General features: G+C 46.3%; 1 protein-coding gene across 1 annotated transcript in view; it reads left to right on the forward strand.

Annotated features, from left to right (window-relative positions):
- Window positions 1–1,937: 1,937 nt before the first annotated feature.
- Window positions 1,938–23,264, forward strand: part of unc5b (unc-5 netrin receptor B) — a 93,097-nt gene continuing 71,770 nt past the window's right edge. Inside the window, exons 1-3 of the mRNA XM_080215584.1 lie at window positions 1,938–2,046; window positions 8,438–8,659; window positions 21,708–21,851. Of these exons, the coding sequence (XP_080071710.1) occupies window positions 1,938–2,046; window positions 8,438–8,659; window positions 21,708–21,851 (475 nt within the window). The remainder of the gene's footprint in view (window positions 2,047–8,437; window positions 8,660–21,707; window positions 21,852–23,264) is intronic.

The following is a 23,264-nucleotide window of genomic DNA, read 5'->3' on the forward strand; positions in this document are numbered from 1 at the left end:
CTTCAGCGTTAACCTGGCACATTCCTGCGATCGTTTTTTACTGGGAGCACAAAGAGTGCTTGTTCCTGTGAGCACACGCCGTGGTGTAAAGTTAAAACTCTGCCACTGCTTAATGTGTAAAGTAATCGCATTTCACGGTGCTTCGGTGTGTCGTTAGACAACCCATCTCTCTTCTCCCAGCCCTGCCAGATATTGACACACTCTCAGGAACCCCTGCAGTTCTTAACTCCTGAATAGCAGTGTCAGATAGCCCGAGGTGAAACTGCAGATAACGTGTTTTCTGTTAAGACGCAGCGTTTAATGTTAGTCAGTGCGAGGAATGCTGAAGAAATCCAGAAATCTTGACGACAGTGTGCCAGAACTCTCAAGTCTCCCAACTGCCCGGTCTGAGAGCACACGTTTGAGCAAGAAGAGAAAGTGGCATTTATGTAGCACCTCTTTCCCAGACTCAGCACATCGCAAAGCACTTTATAACCAAGGAAGAGAAGCTGGTGGCTATCGTAATGTAGGATACGCAGCAGCCAATCTACACACAGCAAGATCCCACAAGCAATAAAGTGATAACGAGCAGATAATCCGTTTTGCTATTTGATATCATCATCATAGAATCCCTGCAGTGTAGAATAAGGCCATTTGGCCCATTGGGTCTGCACTGACCACACTCCCATCCAGGCCCTACCACCATTACTCCATTCATTTACCCGATTAATCCACCTGACACTATGGAATAATTCAGCATGGCCAATCCACTAACCTGCACATCTTTGGACATCAGTAGGAGGAGGCCATTCATTCCATTGAGCCTGCACCAACAACAATCCCACCCAGGCCTCATCCTTGCAACCCCACGTATTTACTCTGCTCACCCCCTGATGCAAAGGAACGACCCACCTAACCCGCACATCTTTGGTGTGCTTAGAGCTGCTGCAGACATGATGGGCTGAATGGTCTCCTTCTGTACAGTAACAATCCCATGATTCTATTTGGGGAATGGAGGGGGTGGGAAGAGAACGGGGGGGGGGGGGGGAGCAATCACAGCAAGGCCTCACACTGTCCCCCCCCAACCTTATTTGGGCCAATTGTAGTTCAATTGTTGTCTGCTGGCCTCAACTCAAAGTCAGCACAGACTGGTGTGACTAAGATACTTCTATTGGCACCAATGTGGTAGGATAAAGTTGTTCAATGTGCATCTTACATGATGCTCTTAATTCATTCCTTCAAATTATTTGCAACTCCCGCCCTCACCTTGGAACTTATTTGGAGCGATGTTGGTTGTGAGCTAAATATTGGCCTGGATGCTGGATGCGGGGGTTGGTAATGAGGGGATGGCGGAGAGTAAAACTCCCTTGCACTCCTTAAACATCATGCCATGGCATCCTTCACACCCATCTGGGAAGGCAGACGGAGATTTCAGCTTCAAGTCTCATCCGAAAAACAGGTGGGATAAAATGGAGCAGAGACCTGTGATGGTGGTGGCCAGATCCCAGTGTACCCTAGGGGTAGAGCTGTTAACTTTGGGAGCCTTCAGTGGATGGCGGGGTGGTCTGCTTGGGACCAGAAGCGCCAAGCACGGGCCAGAAGTAGCTCACGTGTGAAGTGCTTTGAGACATCACAAGGTTGAAGCCCTCACTAAATGCAAGGAGTGCAAAAATAAAAAGTGTGCAACACTGTCCAACTTTCGAAAAGGAAAGGGGCCCATTTCTAATTGGCCCTGACTACATGGAAAAACGAGCTGACTTTCCATCTTGGCTTTTTTTTTCCATTGGTCAATTTGACCTGGATATTTATTTCAGATCGCCCCTGGTACAAGCCAAGAGTTTCATGTGGTTGGAATGACTATTCTTCACCAATAGCCAAGACATCTGGCTATGGTGGAAAAATCGCAGTTCCTTGCGTGCTTTTTTTTTAGAAGAAATTGTTTTCCTGCACTCAAACAAATGGCGACAGGACCTGTAGCCCCGGGAAAGCACTGTGCAACCATCGACACAAACTGTTCAGAGCAGCGCTTCGGAACGACTGAGCTGGCCTCCAGTCTCGACGCAGTGGGTACCATCTCTCACCCCTGGAGTCGTTGAAGCCGCAGTCCACAGATTTGCCCATCTCAGTTGACACACCCAGTGCCGTAATGGGGGAGTGCTGCGCTGTCGGGGGTGCTACCTCTCAGACAAGATACGCCCCCCTGCCTCCTCCTAAGATGGTTATAAATGTTGAGAAGAAGAGCAGGGAATTATCCTCTGTGACCCAGACAATAAATATCTTAATCAAGATCAGCGAAAACAATCGGTCTCATTGTTGGCTCATTAATGAAATATGATGGACTTGCAATAAGACTTTTGAACAGGAATCAGCTAACTTTTCATAATGAGAAGATTTGTCTAAAGGAATTGCCTCACGGCAGTCGGAGAACTGCAATACTATGTGTGATTGCATTACTCCCATTTACAATTATTGTCCATTAGTAAATATTGTATTGCTAATGCTTGACCTCTTTCTAATTCCCCGTTACCTTGCATTCAGTAGAATCCCTACAGTGCAGAAAGAGGCCATTTGGCCCATCGAGTCTGCACCAATCACAATCCCACCCAGGCCCTATTCCATACTTTGACAGTAAAGGGCAATTTAGCATGGCCAATCCACCTAACCCGCACATCTTTGGACTGTGGGAGGAAACCACAGCACCCCGAGGAAACCCATGCAGATACAGGAAGAATGGGTAGACTCTGCACAGTCAGTGACCCAAGTCAAGAATTGAACCCGGATCCCTGGAGCTGTGAGGCAGCAGTGCTAACCACCGTGCTGCCTGTAGCTTTGTGGCATCATAAAAGGTATTATCCGGCTGGATTCTAAAAGCAATGTTCTGCAAATTGCAATGGTTTTGACCGTATTTAAATATATTATAGACTGACAGTTGCTTTTGCTGTTATATAATTGGATTTGATTTATTGTCACACGTATTGGGATACAGTGAAAAATATTGTTTCTTGTGCGCTATACAGATAAAACATACTGTCCATAGAGTATATATGGTAAAAGGATGGGGTGCAGAATATAATGTTGCAGCCACGGGTCGGATGGAAAGAAAGATCAGCTTAATATATGATAGGCCCATTCAAAACCCTGATTGCAGCAGGGAAGAAACTGTTCTTCAGTTGGTTGGTAAGTGTTTTTAGACTTCTGTATACTTTTCCTGACGGAAGAAGGTGGAAGAGAAAATGTCCAGGGTGTGTGAGGTCCTTGATAATGTTAGCTGCTTTTCCGAGGCAGTGGGAATGTAGATGGAGTCAATGAATGGGAGGTTGGTTTGTGTGATGGACTGGGCTATGGTCACAATCCTTTGTAATATCCTGCAGTCTTGATCAGAGCAGGAGCCCTATGAATACTTAATACAGGAGTACGAAGCTCATTTCTCCACTGTTGGAACAAGATGGTAACCTTTGTAATGCCTCCGTTAAAATAATGGGAAGAAGATTTTAACAAGTGTGTGTTAAGGGGCAGGGGGATCACAATGGCACAGTGGTTAGCACTGCTGCCTCGCAGCGCCAGGGTCCCAGATTCGATGCCCGGCTTGGGTAGCTGTCTGTGTGGAGTTTGCACATTCTCCCCATGTCTGTGTGGGTTTCCTCCAGGTGCTCCAATTTCCTCCCACAGTCCAAAGATGTGCAAGTTATGTGGATTAGCCATGCCAAATTGCTCCTTAGTGTCGGGGGGACTAGCTAGGGTAAATGCATGGGGTGGAACTGTGGTCGGTGCAGACTCAATGGGCAGAATGGCCTCCTACTGCACTGTAGGATTCTATGACTCTAAGCATTCACAGAATGGTATCAACATGTGTTCTTCCTAATCTTAATGTGCAGGAAGAACATACGGGGGAATATTTGTGCCAACCTCTACCAGTGAAATAAAATGTAGCGTGATGGAATGCAAATTGTGTTATTCCACATTGATTTACATCTTTAGAAAAACCTGTGAATAATTATATACAATGTCAAAGAGCTGATTTTGTATTCAGAGATAATTGTTCTTTGGAGTAAGGATCTGTTAGCACAGAAGCAATAATCAATACCCTTCTCTTGGCTGGAACACTCCACTACTCGTGCTTTGAGGTATGAACACTCTTGGTTTCACCAATGACAACTTACATTTATATAGCGCCTTTGAAGCATACTTCACGAAGGCTTAATCAGCAACAAAAATAAAAATATCACCCAAGAAGGGGCCACCGTAATGGTTTACAGCTCAGACACAATGTTAAATGTGTGGTTGAATTTCAAATGGGAAGAATAGGGAGGAATATTTAGGAGGTATTGGGTGGAATCTTACCAGCCGTTCACACCCCACCATCGCTGCAGGGAGGGAGGATGGAGAGTTCAGCCAAATCGCCGTTCCTTGCAGCAGGACCAGAAAATCCCAATGGCATGAACGGCCACTAAATTCCACCCATTAACTATGGGGGATAGTAACTGTAGGATCAACTGAGATTGAAACACCTTGCAATGGGTTTCAAACACATTGGGCGGAATTTTCACATCAGTGGGATTCTCCAGTCCCGCTGCTGTGAACGGAGGCTTGGCTGAGCGGCAAATTCTCCGACCTCGTTGGCAGCGGCAACGGGGTGTGAACGGCCATTGAATAATTCATTGACGTTGAGCAGGATTTTCCTGTCCTGCGAACAATGGGCATCATAATGGGCAAGACCCTCATCCCACCAGCAACGATGCCCACCCTGACTGGGTGGAAAATCACACCCATTAAGACACTTTTCCAGGGGTAAAGGTACCATACAACCTCTTCTGATGAACAAAGCTTAAAAGAGACTTGGATTCACCAGTACATCTGGAGATGAGGGGTTAATGTTTCATCAGCTACTTCTTCAGAACTAAATCTCCTGCCGGATTTTTTATATGTTTCATTTCTAAAGTTGGGCAGAATACTTTCTTCTTTTTTCCTACTTTCTCGCAATTACCTGCGGGCGAATGTGGTTTTGTTTTTCATTGCTTGTATCACATTTTTGGGGTTAGTGCCCATCAGTGTTGAGCAGGTTTTGAACAAGAACAAACCAGCCGTTAACAAGAGCCAGAGCAGGAATCATGCTGTATCTCTTCTTTCTGATCCTCCCATTTTACCTGAGGTCAGCACTGGGCTGATTTGATCGCACATCTCCTTCTCCATCTCCTCCTGTTCAGTCACCTTTCCTCCGTCCAATCCCATTGTGTTGAAGCCTTTCACCTCCGTATCTTTTTATCCAGCATTAGACCTTCTTCTTCTTCTTTCCAGTCCCAACTCCCATCACGTGTTTCACCTCTCTCTCTCTGCATCGTACTATTTCAATCTATTCTACTTTCCCCAATGCTCCTACAGTTTTAACTGATCCCCTGATGTACTGGCTCCTGATGTTGTCCTTTCTTGTTACTTGAGACTAGAACTAAGGTACACGGTTTAAAAATAAACGATCTCCCATTTAAGACTGAGGCGAGAATGATGAGGGGGAAACCTCATTGAAACTTACAGAATTCTGAAAGGCGTGGGTGGAATGGACATGGGGAAGATGTTTCCATTAGTAGGAGAGACTAGGATCCGAGGGCACGGCCTCAGAATAAAAGGATGACCCTTTAGAACTGAGATGAGGAGGAATTTCTTCAGCCAGAGGATGGTGAATCTGTAGAATTCATTGCCACAGAGAAGGCCAGGTCATTGAGTGTATTTAAGACAGAGATAGATGGGTTCTTGATTGGTAAGGGAATCAAAGGTTACGGGGAAAAGGTGGGAGAATGGGGTTGAGAAACTTATCAGTCATGACTGAATGGTGGAGAAGACTCGATGGGCTGAATGATCTAATTTTGCTCCTATATCTTATGGTCTAATGGAGAAGAATTGCTGTCTCTCAGAAGGTCGTGAACCTTTTGAATATAAACAGGATGTGCTGGAAAAACTCAGCAGATCTGGCAGCCTCTGTGAAGCAAGAAACAGAGTTATCTCTTTAAGTCCATATGATTCTTCTTCAGAGCCAGGTGCATGGATGGATGCAGTGGAGGCAGGGTCAGTGAATATTTTTTACCTGGGGTGAGAGTTTATTGGGGATAGGCAGGAATGTGGGCTTGGAGTTGCATCAGATCAGCCATGGGCTGAAATTCTCCCATTTTGCCTGCTGTGGGAATTGTAGCAGGCAAGAGAGAAAATTTGGCGGACCATTCAGAGATCCATTGGAGCTTGGGTGAGAATATCTGGTCTTGGGATCTGCACAGCTGGAGAATCCTGCCCACAGAACAGGTCCAAGGGGCTGAATGGCCTACTCCTGCTCCGAATGTGTATGTCCACACATCCATTCCAGCACCGCATCTCTTTAGTATCCAGTCATTGCCCATCTCTGCCTGGTGTTGCTCAGGTTTCTGAACTCTATATAACTGGCACAACGTATTTTTATATAAGTTATATTTATACTGATGTGTGATGCCTATTTTCACTGCAACAAAAGTAGCATAATCTCTGGATTTCTTTACTTCATTAGTGTTTCAATCCAAACAGAGGAGAGACTATGTCGGTTAGCGTTATATTCATGGGAATTTAGAAGAGTGAGAGGGGATCTCATAGAAACTTATAAAATTCTAATAGGGTTAGATTGAGAAAGAATGTTCCCGATGGTGGGGGAGTCCAGAACTAGGGGTCATTGTTTGAGGATAAGGGGTAAACCTTTTAGAACTGAGGTGAGTAGAAATCTCTTCACCCAGAGGGTGGTGAATATTGGAATTCACTCCCACAGAAAGTAGTTGAGGCCAAATCATTGTCTGATTTCAAGAATAAATTAGATATGGTTCTTGGGGCTAAAGGGATCAAGGGATATGGGGGGGGAGGGGGAAATTAGGATATTGAATTCGATGATCAGCCATGATCAAGATGAATAGTGGAGCAAGCTTGAAGGGCCAAATGGCCTACTTCTGCTTCTGGATTCTGTGTTACTACCCTTCATTTACCAATCATCTTCAAATCCTCAGGTACTTTCACCCAATATTCACCCCATTTCAAATCCATTCCTTTACTGGTTCTCGAGTGAGCGTTATACCTATCCTCAGTCCACTGGCTGGATCTTTTGGACATGCTCAGTCTCGATAAGATGAATCACCTCAATCTGTTCCCACTAACCAATCAAGACAATTCTAACAGGAAGTTGGGGAGGTATTTAATGAGTAAACTAGCTGACAGACAATCAATGAACTGTCCTTTCCCTGTCTGAGCTCCCATGTTAAGGGGAAGATCTGAAATGCTCTGTTCTGGCAAGTCCTGTTGCAGCTATAAAGAACTTCTTTATAGCTGGTCGCCACACTACCAGAAGGATGTGGAAGCTTTGGAGAGGGTGCAGAAAAGGTTTACCAGGATGTTGACTGATTTGAAGGGTATAAGATATGAGGAGAGATTGAGCAAACTTGCCCCTTAGTGCCCAAAGATGTGCAGGTTAGATGGGTTGACCATGCTAAATTGCTCCTTAGTGTCCCAAGAAGTGCAGGTTAGGTGGACTGACTATGCTAAATTGCTCCTTAGTGTCCCAAGAAGTGTAGGTTAGGTGGACTGGCTATGCTAAATTGCACCTTAGTGTCCAAAGGAGTGCAGGTTTGGTGGATTAGCTATGTTAAATTGCCCCTTAGTGTCCAAAGATGTGTTGGTTAGATGGATTGGCCATGCTACATTGCCCCTTAGTGTCCCAAAGAGTGCAGGTTTGGTGGATTAGCTATGCTAAATTGCCCCTTAGAGTCCCAAGATGTGTAGGTTAGGGGGATTGGGGGGGGTAAATGTGTGGGATTACGGGGATAGAGTGCTGAGGGTGGGCCTGGGTGAGATGCTGTGTTGTTGCATCTTTGCTGGGCCGAATGACCTCCTTCTGCACTGTAGGGATTCTATGAAATAATATACCTCGGAGTTTTTGAACTGGTCCCAAACACAATGAAGTAGCAAATAGCTTTGGAGAGCAGGAGGGAGAGGGAACCTGAAACTGAGCTGACCGCGAGAAAGGAGAAGGCCCGAATCGATGACGATTCTTTGGGCATCGCATGCTCCGCGGTTTCCAAGGTGCAGAAAGATCCAATTCTAAACACGACAGCAAACCCTGCGTCAGCTGTGGAGAGGAATGGTTGACTGTAAATATTGAGATACAGAGGGGCAGCTGGTCGGGGTTGGCACGCTGCTAAGCTAAACAATTCTTCATTATCTGACCTGAATGAGGCTGTGAGCACATTAGACTGTAGAAAATGCATTGCACACTTGTTATGACACCGGGCTGATTGATTAAGTGCTGGAGTTCTCTGTAACTAGTGTCATTATGTCAGGATAATGGACAGCCTTTGGTTCCTGTGTGACTAATCTACACTGCGGTATATTAAATGCCACACAGCTAGAGCTTCTTTAAATACTCATCAGTAATCTCCACTCTCGTCCTTGTAATCCGTAGGACCTGAATATAGCGAAGTACTTCCAGAGTCCTTCCCCTCGTCGGCAGCGGAACCCCTGCCGCGGTTCCAGGTGGAGCCAGATGACGCCTATATTGTCAAGAACAAACCAGTCGTGATGACCTGCACAGCAACCCCAGCAACGCAGATCTACTTCAAATGCAACGGTGACTGGGTACACCAGAAGGACCACGTGACCGAGGAGAACGTGGATCAGATTACAGGTAAAGGCGCATCCAACCCCCTCCGTTCCCTTGAATCTCTTGGGCCTGATGGCTAGTGCTGAGTTCAAACCCTAGTCCAAGGATTTGAGCACTAAATTTGCGATGGGCACTCCAGCAAGGTACTGAGGGAGTGCTGCAGTGCCGTACTTCAGGTGAGGCTGGGCCTCCTCTCGCAGGTGACGGAAGAAAGCCCTGGGGAGATGATGGCCTGGTAGCATTATCAATGGATTATTGATCCAAAAACTCAGCTAAAATTCAGGGGACCCGGGTTCGAATCCCGCCATGGCAGGTGGTGGAATTTAAATTCAATTTACAACAAAAATCTGGAATTAAGAATCTACTGACGACCATGAAACTGTTGCCGATTGTCGGAAAAACCCATCTCGTTCACTAATATCCTTTAGGGAAGGAAATCTGCCTTCTTGCCTTCATGTGACTCCAGAGCCACAGCAATGTGGTTGACTCTCAACTGCCCTCTGAACAAGGGCAACTAGGGATGGGCAACAAATGCTGGGCAGCTGGAAGACGAGTGGTGGGTGGGGAAGGCGGGAGGAGGGGGGGGGGTTTATTTTCAGTGACACTCGCTAATGGCCTGAATTCTCCAGCCTGGCACGCCCCGCAACTGCTGCCAGTGGTCTGATTCGCACCAATCGCATCTCTTTTGTCACCTGAAATGGCACTTTGGGCCACATTCTTTCAGTCCACACATACCCTGCTACCACTGCTATCAAGTACAGAGGATTCAGCGCTTAGCCAAAACTCCGTTCACCGCAGCCGGGACAGAGAATCTCAACCGTGGGTGATGTCAGAGAATTCCGGCCAATATTTATATTTCAACCAAGGACCCCAAAAAAAAAGAGATCTGTTCATTATCACATTGCTGTTTGTGGGATCTTGCTGTGCGCTGCTGAGTTTCATGTATAACAACAATGACTGCGCCTCAAAAATATTACTTAATTGGCTGCAAAGTTCTTTGGGGCATCTTAAGATTGTGAACAGCCCCATAAAAACCTTGCTTGCATGGGGAATTCTGTTTAATCATAGATTCCCTACGGTGCAGAAGGAGGCCATTCAGCCCATCGAGTCTGCACCGACCACATCCCACCCAGGTCCTATTCCCATAACCCCACACATTTACCCTGTTAATCCCCCTGACACTAGGGTGAAATTATCATGGCCAATCAACCCAACCCACACATCTTTCGGGCTGTGGGAGGAAACCGGAGCACCCGGAGGAAACTGACGCAGATACAGGGAGAACGTGCAAACTCCAGAAAGACAATGACCCAAGCCAGGAATCGAATTCTGGGTCCGTTGCGCTGTGAGGCAGCAGTGCTAACCACTGTGGCATCGTGCCATTGGGATAGCAGCAGTGAGCTTTGTCCACTAATCCCAAGTAAATAGAATTCTTCTGGTTTTAGGCTCTCCCTCCCCAGTGTTCTGTGTTCCTCTCTTGAAGGCAACAATTTGAACTTGCACACTAACACACAATAGAGGAAGTGTGTAGGTGGAATATGAAGCTCATTCTGACCCTCATTCTGAACAGTTATAAACACAGAGAGGAACTTCCATCTTTTGGAATGTTACAGTCAGAATGAATCACGCAAGATATCCCTGTGGAGATAACTGCTGCTTATAAGAGTGTTCCAATTCCCTGGTCAAATGGTGATTTGTGCAGGAATGCAGGAAATTTGAGCTTGAGTGGATGATGGGTGGAATTTTCCCATAAAATGACTGTGGGTGGAATTTTCCAGCCGTTCGGGCCAGCCGGATTCTCCTATCCCACTGCCTTGCACAGGGAATTGGCGGAGCGCCGAATTTTCCCTCCTTGTTTGCAGTGACAGTGGGGCGTGAACTGCCAGTAAGATCGCACCCTAAGCATCATTTTGGATGATGAAACAGGTGTGATCAGCGCGAATCCGATCTCAATTGTCCCATGCTCAGTCATAGAATCATAGAACCCCTAGAGACCAGAAAGAGGCCATTTGGCCCATCGAGTCTGCACTGACCACAATCCCACAGGCCCTATTCCTATAACCACACATATTTACCCTAGCTAATCCCCCTGACACTAGAGTCAACTTATCACAACCTATTTATCAACCTAACCCGCACATCTTTGGAGTGTGGGAGGAAACCAGAGCACCCGGAGGAAACCCACACAGACACGGGAAGAATGAGCAAACTCCACATAGACAGTGACCCGAGGCTGGAATTGAACCTGGGACCCTGGTGCTGTGAGGCAGCAGTGCTAACTACCGTGCTGCCCACTTTTGGGAGAGTCGCACTGGTTCAGAGAGGGGCAGAGCCTAAACATGACAGAAAGTTTGCCTTCACCGAGATCAGAGATGGGGAGGCGCGATCTCAAATTGAAATGCAGTCATTCTCATGCTAATCAGCCTGGCACCCTTTATGGGTGAGATCTGACTTGCGTCAGTGGGAAGGGACCAGGAAGATTGCAAATCGTTTGACATCAGTGCACAAAAGCCACCTTTGAGCTTGACTCAATCTTCCTGGATTAGCGCGATCTGCACCAGGCAGAACACAGCAAGAAAACTGTGGCCCATTTGATCTGCTAAGCTTGCTCCATCATTCTGGATGACCAGGGCTGACCTTGGGCTTCAAGTCCATTTTTCTGTTCATTTCCCACATCCCTTGATTCCCTGAGTGACCTGAAATCTGTTTATCTCTGCGAGGAGCACCCACTGTCCTCCTGGGGCAAAGACGTCACAACCCTTCATCATTATGTACATTTCAGTGAGATTGGCCACCATTGTTGTACACTCAGCCTGTTATACTTCAGTGTACAGCCTGAGTGTTCACTACTCACTATCCTACCTCCTTGACAGTGGGGAGACCAAACTCTTTGCTGTTCACCGCCCTTCAGTCTGCCAGTGGAACCATGGGTTGTGGGCTACTTGCTGTTAGAAATTCTGCATCACCCACATGTTGACCTCTCTAATCTCAGCCGCCTCCACTGTTCCAATGAAGCCTTGACATAAAACTTGAAGAACAGCAGGGCGTCATGGGTGGCACAGTGGTTACCACAGCTCCAGGGACCTGGGTTAGATTCCATGGCTTGGGTCACTGTCTATGTGGAGTTTGCACATTCTCCCCGTGTCTGTGTGGGTTTCCTCCGAGTGCTCTGGTTTCCTCCCACACTCCAAAGATGTGCAGGTTAGGTTGATTGGCCATGCTAAATGATCTTTCTCTACACCTTAGCTATGACTGTAACACTACACTCTCGTTTCCTTCTCTATGAACGGCATGTTTTGTCTGTATCGCGCGCAAGAAACAGTACTTTTCACTGTATACATGTGACAATAATAAATCAAATCAAAATCAAAATTGCCTCTTAGTATCCTGAGATACGTAGGTTAAAGGGATTAATCGGGCAAATATGTGGGATTACGGGATAGGGCCTGGGTGGGATTGTTGTTGGTGCAGACACAATGGGCTGAATGGCCTCCTTCTGCACTGTAGGTATTCTATGGTTCTATAAGAATTTAGCTTTGAATGAGGCCCTTTACAGCCTTCTGCACTCAACATCAAATTCAACATTTTCACATCAGAATCCCTGTTTGTCATTCCCTGATGTTAGATCCTCACCAACCATCCCACTCAAATCATCTCTTTTTTTTATGTCCAATATTACACTACAATAACAAGTAAGGTTTTACAAGAAAATAGACAATACCCGCTGTGATTATTTCCCCTGGCTATTGCTTGCCCAGTTTCCTGGAGATTAACATTCAATCCGCTGGAGCCTGTACAATCTCAAGGTTTGGCAACAGCTTCGTCGTACAGACACCCAGTCGATCACAGAAGAATCCACACTAAACAGCCATTATTCCGAGTGGACAGAGACAGAGGATGCACATTCTGGCCCACACAGCCAACCAGACTGAGTGCTCCACATGCTTTCAAAGTTAAAGTTTATTTATTAGTGTCACAAATAGGCTTTCATTAACACCGCAATGAAGTTACTGTGGAAATCCCCTAGTCACCAAACAGACATAAGGGTCACTGCTTTGCTTCTCTCATGTGGCACTAGACACGAGGAAGTCTTCTGCTTTAAAAGGTGCTGGTGGGCTTTGGGGAAAAAGTAGAGGAGTGGGGCTGAGTGGATAGCTGATTCACAGAGACAGCAGGTCGCAACAGGCTAAATGGCCTTTATTCTGTGCTGTATAAAACTTTAATCTGTGGGCATGTGCACCCTGAGACATATGTAAACTGGTCATAGAATCGCTACAGTGCAGAAAGAGGCCATTCAGCCCATCAGTTCTGTACTGATCACAATCCCATCCAGGCCCTATTCCCATAACCCGACACATTTACCTTGCTAATCCCTGGGATACTAGGGTCAATTTATCATGGCCCAATCCACCTAACCTGCACATCTTTGGACTGTGGGAGGAAACCAGAGCACCCAGAGGAAACCCACGAGAATGTGCAGGTTCCGCACAGACAGTGAGTGACCCAAGCTGGGAATCGAACCCAGGCGACAGTGCTAACCTCTGTGCCACCCTGCTGCCCCAGTGGGAACTGGTGGGAGTGTAGATTTAACCTTTAGATGGATGAAGCTCCTGTATGTAGCTAGGCCAGGGCAGTCCATGGTACCAAAAGGTTTGGATCTCTTAGATCACATGGTCATCCACTGTGTGGGCGGAACAAGCCCCTGTCCCAAACCTGCCATCCATACATCTCCCCTCAGCCTGCAATGGTACGCAGTGTGAAGGGGCAGAAGGTTCAGTGCTGACCCTCAAAAGCTATCTGTCATTTTCAGAAATAGCTCCTTCTCTCTGACCGTCCCAACAAGCTTTAAGGAAGGTCAAACCCAGTAGAGTAGCAGGAGGCTGGTGTGGAGTGTAAATACTGACAGTTGGGCCGAATGGCCTGTTTCTGTGCTCCTGTAAATTCTTTACAAGCGCAGAAGTCCCGCTGAGGATACGTTGTTGATCATGGAGGTGTTAGACACTGAAGACAAGGGAATTTGGTGTTGGAAAGGGAGGGAAATGTGGAATAAGGGACGCTGCAGACTGGCGTTTTTGGTCAACAGTGGGAGTGGATTGAGTGAAATAAACTGACTGGGGCAAAGTTCTACGTCCTGTCCGAGGCACCAGCTGCACTGAAAAAGGAATTCCCAACGCTGTTATGTTCTTTATGTCGCTTTGGTTGCCCACCCCAGTGTGCCGTCAGTCCACCCCACGTGGTCACCAGAATACTGGTGATAGCCCTCCAGATGGGGCTGTCCCTGGAAACTCTGCCCGGGTCACACACCCTCTGCACCTCATCACCACGGGTGAAGTTCAGCAGATTCGATAGGGGCTGGCTAGCTTCTCTGTCTCTTGCCCCGGGGCCGTGTATATCTCGGCACAGACTGGGTTTCATTTTGTATATATTGGTTTGAAAAGGGAGAAACAGTGGTATGCCAAGCATGAACAGGAGACAGTCTAAATTGCTGCTAAATCCCAGCGTCTGTTTATATTACAAGGAATACTCTTCAGACTTTGAACAGACCCATAATTATACATTCAGAACACTGTCTCCATGATGTCTGTTCTTGCACAGTGCTGGTAACATGTTGCCGCAGATTTCCATTGTTAGGCTGTGTACATATGTTTTCTTTTTAGCTCTGCTTATTTGCTTCCTGCTTGCTTAACAAGGCAGCCAAAAAGCCCTGTCTTTATAAGTAGCACTTACAGCTTCTGTCCTAATTATCTACCCTCGTTCCAGCAGGATGAGAAGAACTGTTTCCCTCTGTTCATGACTTTAGTTGGTATTTGATCATCGAATCATGGGAATTATAGTGTGGAGGGAGGCCATTCGGTCCATCATGCTCCGGCTGGTGCTAGCTCTTCAATGACAGCTACAGCCACTAGATTCCCTCCCCTTTCCCCATATCCTTTTCTAGTTGTTTCTCACATACACTTATCAGATTCCACTTCAAGTGACATCTTTGCTTTATGGTTTTGTGGGTCAGTAAGCACCGTGCTAAAGGGAAGATTCGGGAAAAGTGTTTCAAACTGCATTAGGCTCCCTTTGAGTTTAGACTCCCTTTGGGAAAAATGTTGACTTATCTATGCCCCCCCCATGATTTTATAGACCTACAAAACTTTCAATCCTTGGAATAGTTGGCAGGAAAGTGATCAACCCACTCAAAAGCAGTGTGTGCAATGCAGAGGCCTAGATTAATGCTTTGAATGCATGGGTTCAAATCCCACCACTGCAAGCAGTGGAATTTGAATTCAAATAATAAATCTGCAATTGGGCAGGCAATAGCCAAGTGATATTATCATTAGACTATTATTCCAGAAACTCAGCTAATGTTCTGGGAACCGGAGTTCGAATTCTGCCACGGCAGATGGTGGAATTTGAATTCAATAAAATATATCTGGAATTAGGAATTTACTGATGACTGTGAAACCATTGTCAATTGTCAGAAAAACCCATCTGGTTCACTGATGTGCTTTAAGGAAGGAAATCTGCAGTCTTTACCTAGCCTGGCCTACGCGTGACTCCAGAGCCACAGCAATGTGGTTGACTCTCAACTGCCCTCCAAGGGCAACTAGGGATGGGAAATAAATGCTGGCCCAGCCAGAGACACCCATGTCCCACAAATGAATTTAAAAAATTGGAAATAGGTCTCAGTAATATTGACCATGACAGCTGTCGTCAGTTGTCATAAAAACCCTCAGGTTTACAGTCTGCTGTTCTTACCCGGTCTGGCCTGCATGTGACTCCAGGCCCACAGCAATGAGATTAATTCTTAACTGTCCATCTAAAATGGCTCTTGCAAACCACTCAGTTCAAGGCCAATGCTCATGAATAACTAAAATATAAGGAAACCAAGGGGTTGATGTTACAGTAGATGATGTTGTATACACACTTAGCAAAAACTTAGCGCTGATGAGGCACCTGTATTGTCCATAAGTACCAAAACACTCCACGTGAACATAACCAGATAAAAAAAAGAGACCAAGCTGAAGGGTGAGATGACCAAATGCTTTGTTAGAGAGGTACAGCACAGTAAGAATTCTCACAACACCAGGTTAAACACCACGTCAACCTGGTGTTGTGAGACTTCTTACTGTGCTTACCCCAGTCCAATACCAGCATCTCCACAGACGGGTACAGAGCAGGGGTTTAAGTGAGATGGAGATGGTTAGAGAGAAAAGACCAGAACTTAGGGCCTGGACAGAATGACTTATCTGTTAAAAATACAAGGGAGAATTTGGAATGACCTTGTAGAGTGCAAAGGGGTGTGGTAAGGATTTTTTCTGGCCTTAATTCTTGGCTTGAGTGGAGGGACGTATTGACAGAACTGGATACTTATGCCAGTGTTTAACTGCAGAGACCGTGTGCATTAGTGTAAATCTAAAATGCATTAGAGACTGTTGGCTTTGAGAACTGTTTCTGGGTTGCTGCGCCGAGTAAATAAAGTTAGTTATTTGATATGTTTGATGGTTTCCGTTGAAACTGTACACCAGAGAGCTGATGCAATTTTCTAGCTGCTTGCCCAGGCCCCATCATTAGTTAATTTGGGTCACAGTTGCTTGGGTTTCGCACACCAGTTTCTCTCAGCAGGACAAGAAACAGCAACAGACCAGTCCCCACCCATGCGTGCTTGGGTTATGTCACATTGCCCCGGTTGGTAGCATTCTGAATCGAAAGGTTGGAGGTTCAAATCCCAGTTTGGGATTCAAGCACATAATCGAGGATTGACACATCAGAGCAGAGCTGCATATGGGCTGTATCGTCAGAAGATGTCTTTCAGTGAACACATTAAATCAAGGCATTCTTTGTTGGTGCTGGTTTATATTGCAGGTTCTATTGTACTGTTTGTCTCCTAAGCAAGCATTCCTCAATTAACCCATTATCACTAAAAAACAAACCTACTTTCTCAGAAGACTAAGGAAATTTGCCTTGTCAGTTACAACTCTCACCAACTTTTACAGATGCTCCATAGAAAACATTCTTTCTGGTTGTATTACAGCTTGGTCTGGGCTCCTGTTCTGCCCAAGACCGCAGGGAACTACAAAAGGTCGTGAATGTAGCCCAATCCCTCACGCAAACCAGCCTCCCATCCACTGATTCTGTCCACACTTCCCGCTGCCTCGGAAAAGCAGCCAGCATAATTAACAACCCCACACACTCCAGACATTCTCTCTTCCGCCTTCTTCCATCAGGAAAAAGGTACAAAAGTCTGAGGTCACGTACCAACCGACTCAAAAACAGCTTCTTCCCTGCTGCCATCAGACTTTTGAATGTACCTACCATATATTAAGTTGATCTTTCTCTACACCTTAGCTTCGACTGTAACACTACATTCTGCACTCTCTCCTTTCCTTCTCTATGAACGGTATGCTTTGTCTGCATAGTGCACAAGAAACAATACTTTTCGCTGTAGACTAATACATGTGACAATAATAAATCAAATCATCTCACTGTTGTGGGCAGGATCTTGCTATGTGAGAAATAACTACCATATTTTTGACTTTTTGTATCGAGACAAGCTTCTGGCCACATGTCTGTGTCATTGCTATTTCCACCTCTGTAACAGCCTCTGCTCACTGCTACTGATTTGATGTGATTTATTGTCACATGTATTAACATACCGTGAAAAGTTTTGTTTCTTGCGTGCTATACAGACAAATCAACTGAATCCACACATCTTTGGAGTGTGTGGGGGGGCAGTCCTGAGCACCCGGAGGAAATCCACGCAGACACAGGGAGAAACTCCACATAGACAGTGACCCAAGCTGGAATTGAACCTCGGTCCCTGGCGCTGTGAGAGAGCGGTGCTAACCACTATGCCACCTCCACCTCCACCAACCCCCCCCTCCCCGATACTGAATGGCCACTTTTACCTGCTTTCTCAGCCTTCTTCATCACTATTTACATTTCCTTTGTGTCCAATACAGTAACCCCCGTCATCACAGTGCAAACATTGTCCAATTTTCTTTGCTTTCAGCTTTAACGCAGAGTCATCCAGACTCGGAATGTTGGCTCTATCTTCTCCCTCCACAAAGGCTGTCAGACCTGCTGAGATTTTCCAGCATTTTCTGGTTTTGTCTCAGGTTCCAGCATCCACAGTGTTTTGTTTTTATCTTGTTGTCTGGGAGAAATTGCGGCTGGAGCGATGAGAGATTCAAACACAGAGCAGTGAAAGAGGCTGATACCGGAGTTGAGGGGATTGAGCTATGAGGAGAGGCTGAATAAACTAGGCTTGTACTCGTTAGAGTTTAGAAGAATGAGGGGAGATCTCATTGAGACGTATAAGATGATGAATGGGATGGATAGGATAGAGGTGGAGAGACTCTTCCCGCTCAAAAAAGACAGTAGGACTAGGGGGCACAGCCTCAAGATAAAGGGGAGGCGGTTTAGAACGGAGTTGAGGAGGAACTTCTTCACTCAAAGGGTGGTGAATCTCTGGAATTCTCTGCCCGTTGAAGTGGTGGAGGCTGCCTCGCTAAATATTTTTAAGAAGCGGGTTGATGGGTTCTTGATAAGAGAGGGGATTAAGGGTTATGGGGAGAGGGCGGGAAAGTGGAACTGAGCCACAACAGATCAGCCATGATCTTATTGAATGGCGGGGCAGGCTCGAAGGGCTAGATGGCCTACTCCTGCTCCTATTTCTTATGTTCTTATGTTCTTAAGAGGGGACAGATCAGGAAATCTGGCACACTCACTGCTCCTGACTTCCTATCCATGGTGGACAGAATCATGAGCTGCATGATTTAATTTGATTTCACAGAATCCCTACAGTGCAGAAGGAGGCCATTTGGCCCATTGAGTCTGCACCGACCACAATCCCACCCAGGCCCTATCTCCATAACCCCACATATTTGGCCTATAGTCTCCCTGACACTAAGGGGCATTTTAGCACGGCCAATCAACCTAACCCGCGCATCTTGGTCTGTGGGGGGGGATTCGGGAGCACCTGGAGGAAACCCACGCAGGCACAGGGAGAATGTGCAAACTCCACACAGACAGTGACCCAGCCGAGAGTCAAACCTGGGTCCTTGGCACTGTGAGGCAACAGTGCTAACCACTGTGCCACCGTGTCGCCCCCATTGATTTATTATTGTCACGTGTATTAGTATACAGTGAAAAGTATTGTTTCTTGTGCATGTACAGACAAAGCAGACCATTCATAGAAGACTTGAATGACTCAGTGTAATAAGGAGAAGCTGATGGTGTAGTGGTAATGTCATCGCACTGGTAATCCAGAGATCCAGGCTCTGGGGACCTGGGTTCAAATCCCACCTTGCCAGCTGGTGGGATTGAAATTTAATTCATCAATAGACATCTGGAACTGAAATGTAACCTCAAGAATTTGGTGCCATGAAATTATCTTCATTGTCCTCAAGACCCATCTGGTTCAGAGGTCAACCCTCCTGACCTGGTCTAACTTCAGAGCAGCAACAAAGTGGTCAACTCTTAACTGCCCTGTGAAATGATCACAGCAAGTCCCTCAGTTCAAGGGCAATTAGGGATGGGCAACAGATCCTGGCCTTGCCAGCGATGCCCACATCCCATGAAAGAATGTGTGTGGCCCATGGGTAATGCTCGCTGCCTGGAGCGCATAGTCAAAACATCAGTCCTGTTGGACACATTGCACGTAGAGTCGTAGAGGTTTACAGCATTGAAACAGGCCCTTTGACCCAACTTGTCCATGCTGCCCTTTTTTTAAAACCCCTAAGCTAGCCACAATTGCCTGCATTTGGTTCATATCCCTCTATACCCATCGTACCCATGTAACTGTCTAAAGGCTTTTCAAAAGACAAAATTGTACCCGCTTCTACTACTACATCTGGCAGCTTGTTCCAGACACTCACCACCCTCTGTGTGAAAAAATTGCCTCTCTGGACCCATTTTTATCTCTCCCTATAGTGCATGAGTAGGCCATTTGGCCCTTTGAGCCTGTTCTATCATTCAATATCCATTTATATATAATATATACGAGGACACAGGTGTCATCTGCAATATCCACTTCCAACGGTACAGTTCCTTCTTTCTCCAAAATGCATTGTGACAAACGGTAAGTTGGTGTGTATAAGCAGGCAGGTGAAGTCAGGCTGATCGCTGCTTTGAGGAAAAGATAGAGGTATCACATCGCGCAGTGACATAGCTGTGATTTGGTTTCCTTTCTCGATGGCATATTAGTGGCCATTAACCTAATGATTCTAATAGGACATCTAATCCACACGGAAATAACATTCCACATCTCATGTTGGTGCAATCTCGAAATGGCGTGTAGTTTCCGCTGTGTAATATAAAATTGACGAGTGCGTTCCATTCTCCTCATTCCAAACCAGGCACCAATAGAACATTTTATTAATAACAATTACATTTCATGGCTCTAAAAGGACGTAGATCCACCCGAGAATGCTTCATTGAGATTTAGAAGGTACAGCACTTCTGCCCTTATAAAACAGTGATGGCCAGGCGATATTATCGCGAGACCATTAATCCAGAAACTGGGGACCCGGGTTCGAAACCCACCACAGCAGATGGTGGAATTTGAATTCAACTTAAAAAAATCTAGAATTAAGAATCTACTGATGACCCGTTGTCGATTGTTGGAAAAACCCATCTGGTTCACTAATGTCCTTTAGGGAAGGAAATCTGCTGTCCTTACCCGGTCTGGCCTACATGTGACTCCAGAGCCACAGCAATGTGGTTGACTCTCAACTGCCCCTCTGAAATGGCCTAGCAAGCTATTCAGTTCAAGGGCAACTAGGAATGGGCAACAATTACAGGCCCGGCCAGCGGCGCCCACGTCCCACAAATGAATTAAAAGAAACATATCATCCCATTTCTTTTGAGCAATGTGTGTCTTGGCGCAACTACTTGTGTCTTGAGTTCTCTGCCTGTTATCAACGGACCCTAACTGGATCAGTGCTGGAGATCACAGGCGCACCCAGGAAGGAACAGTGTGACTTCCCAGTCCCCGAACCAGCATGATTCCTTCAGTCCCTACTATTGAAAATAGTTGACCATTCGTGTCCACTGAGGGATCTTGATGCTCACAAAACAACTTGGCACATCTTGCCCGCCTAGCAACATTAGTCTATCTGTGACTGTTGGATCTCTTGGTACCGAGGGGTCTCCTCAAGAACTACTTCACGGCCGGGTATTAAAGAACGCAGGTCTTTATTACTACGATCTTGATTAATAAGGGGATCAGCAGTTATGGGGAGAAGGCAGGAGAACGGGGATGAGAAAAATATCAGCCACAATCGAATGGCAGAGCAGACTCGATGGGCCGAGTGGCCTAAATCTGCTCCTATGGGCTTTACTCAGTCTACTTGCTCTACACTCCATACGTTGACTACCCACTCAGGGTTGTTCCCAACTAACTCACCCCACACCCCAGGTCACCTGACCCATTCCCTTAAAGGGGCTCTGCCTCAACACACCTAACAGTGTCAAAATGTATCAGTGGGGGAGTTGTGACAAGGTTGAAATCAGACATGGAAACATGTGGGGTTTTTTTATTTGGGAGACATGGGCATTGCTGGCTGGCCAGCATTCATTGCCCATCCCTAGTTGCCCTTGGAGGGCAGTTGAGAGTCAACCACAAGGCTGTGCCTCTGGAGTCACACGTAGGCCAGACCAGGTAAGGACAGCAGATTTCCTTCCCTAAAGGGACATTAGCGAAGCAGATTAGTTTTTCCAACAATTGGCAATGATTTCATGGTCATCAGAGGATTCTTAATTCCGAATTTTTTTTAATAGAATTAAAATTCTACCATCTGCCGTGGTGGGATTCGAACACGGATTCCCAGGATATTAGCTGAATTTCGGGATTAATAGTCCTGTGATAATACCACTGAGCCATCATCTCCCCAAATGAGAGCAAAGTCAAAATGAGTGATGCTGCCCAGCAGAGGACTAAAGAGAAAGAAATTGCAGGATTGGAAACCAGGCCAGTTTCAAAAACAAAAAGGGGCAATATTTATCCTGTTAGCGAACGGCCACCAGACTGTTCCAGATCACTCCTCCTGGCTTCACTGTCAATTTGTCTTCTTTCCTTGTTCAGGGCTGGTGGTCCGGGAAGTTCACATCGAGGTCTCCAGGCAGCAGGTGGAAGAACTCTTTGGTTTGGAAGATTTCTGGTGCCAGTGCGTTGCCTGGAGCGCTTCAGGCACGACAAAGAGTAGGAGAGCTTTTGTCCGCATTGCCTGTGAGTATACCTGCGGTTTCACACACCTCACTGTCTGAAATTGATGTCTTAACAAGCACTTAAAAAAAAAGGAACCTGTAGTACCTCTCCCTGTTGTCTTTGTGAATGATCTTGTCTCAGTATTTGGACCCTTCCTCTGGCCCTGCTTCACACAATCACACACAGTGGCACAGTGGTTAGCACCGCTGTCTCTCAGCACCAGGGGCCCGGGTTCGATTCCTGGCTTGGGTCACAGTCTGTGCAGAGTCTGCACATTCTCCCCATGTCTGCATGGGTTTCCTCCGGGACCTCCGGTTTCCTCCCACACTCCCAAGACATGCTGGTTAGGTGCATTGGCCGTGCTAAATTCTCCCTCAGTATACCCGAACAGGTGACAAGAGTGTGGCGACGAGGGGATTTTCATAGTAACTTCATTGCGGTGTTAACATAAGCCCACTAGTGACACTAATAAATAAACATTCCCTCTATCCACCCTATCTGTTCCTTTAAAATTACCTTGGAAACTTTTGATTAAATCACCCCTTGATGTTCTAATATCCTGGGAATGCAATCCTGATGTTTTTAATCTCTCCTTGTAGTTTAACTCCCTCTGCTAAACTCCCGACACTGCATTCCCTTCCCAAGTCCGGTATATCCTTCTGAAGGTGTGGTGACCACATCAGAAAAGGTAACAGACCAGCTACTGGGCCTCAGTGACCCAGTCCCTTCCTCGCTGAACACTTGTGGACCCGTTCCTATTTCAAATTCATTTCAGAATGTCAACTCCGCCACTTTCTCCAGCGCAGGAAGAAAAATAACCAAAAATGTAAATGTACTCTGAATACATAAATGGAATGGAAGCAATATATAACACGGCATCGGAGCAGAATGCCAGGGAGTGATTAGAAAGCTCCAATCAATCTAATTTCAGGTTTCACTTGACGGTGATAAACCGTTCACCGTTTGCTCCTGCTATTGATGACATCAGCTGAACCTCTCAACCAGATTAGTGGCAAGTAATCACTCCCAGGTGTCCCCTAAATTCCCGATGACTCAGAGCGCTTCCAGTTACAGCACTGTCCCGTGGAATACATTTCAGCGCACTGATCTAAACTGAAAACACTCACTCAAAGCCTAACAAAGCTTTCTCTTATTGAATCCCGACAGAAAGTGGCCATTCGGCCCATTGAGACTGCGGCAGCAACAATCCTACTCAAACCCTATCCTCGTAACCGCAAGTACTAACCCAACAAATTTAGCACGGCTGATCCACCTGACCTGCACATGTTTGGACACTAAGGGAGAATTTAGTACGGCCAATCCATCTGACCTACACATCTTCGGACTGTGGGAGGAAACCAGAGCACCTGGAGGAAACCTAGGCAGACAGGGGAGAAATCCGCATAGACACCTGAGGCCAGAATTGAACCCGGG

This window comes from Carcharhinus amblyrhynchos, chromosome 31 (assembly GCF_965287045.1).
Source record: "Carcharhinus amblyrhynchos chromosome 31, sCarAmb.v2.hapA, whole genome shotgun sequence".
Taxonomy (NCBI): Eukaryota; Metazoa; Chordata; class Chondrichthyes; order Carcharhiniformes; family Carcharhinidae; genus Carcharhinus; species Carcharhinus amblyrhynchos.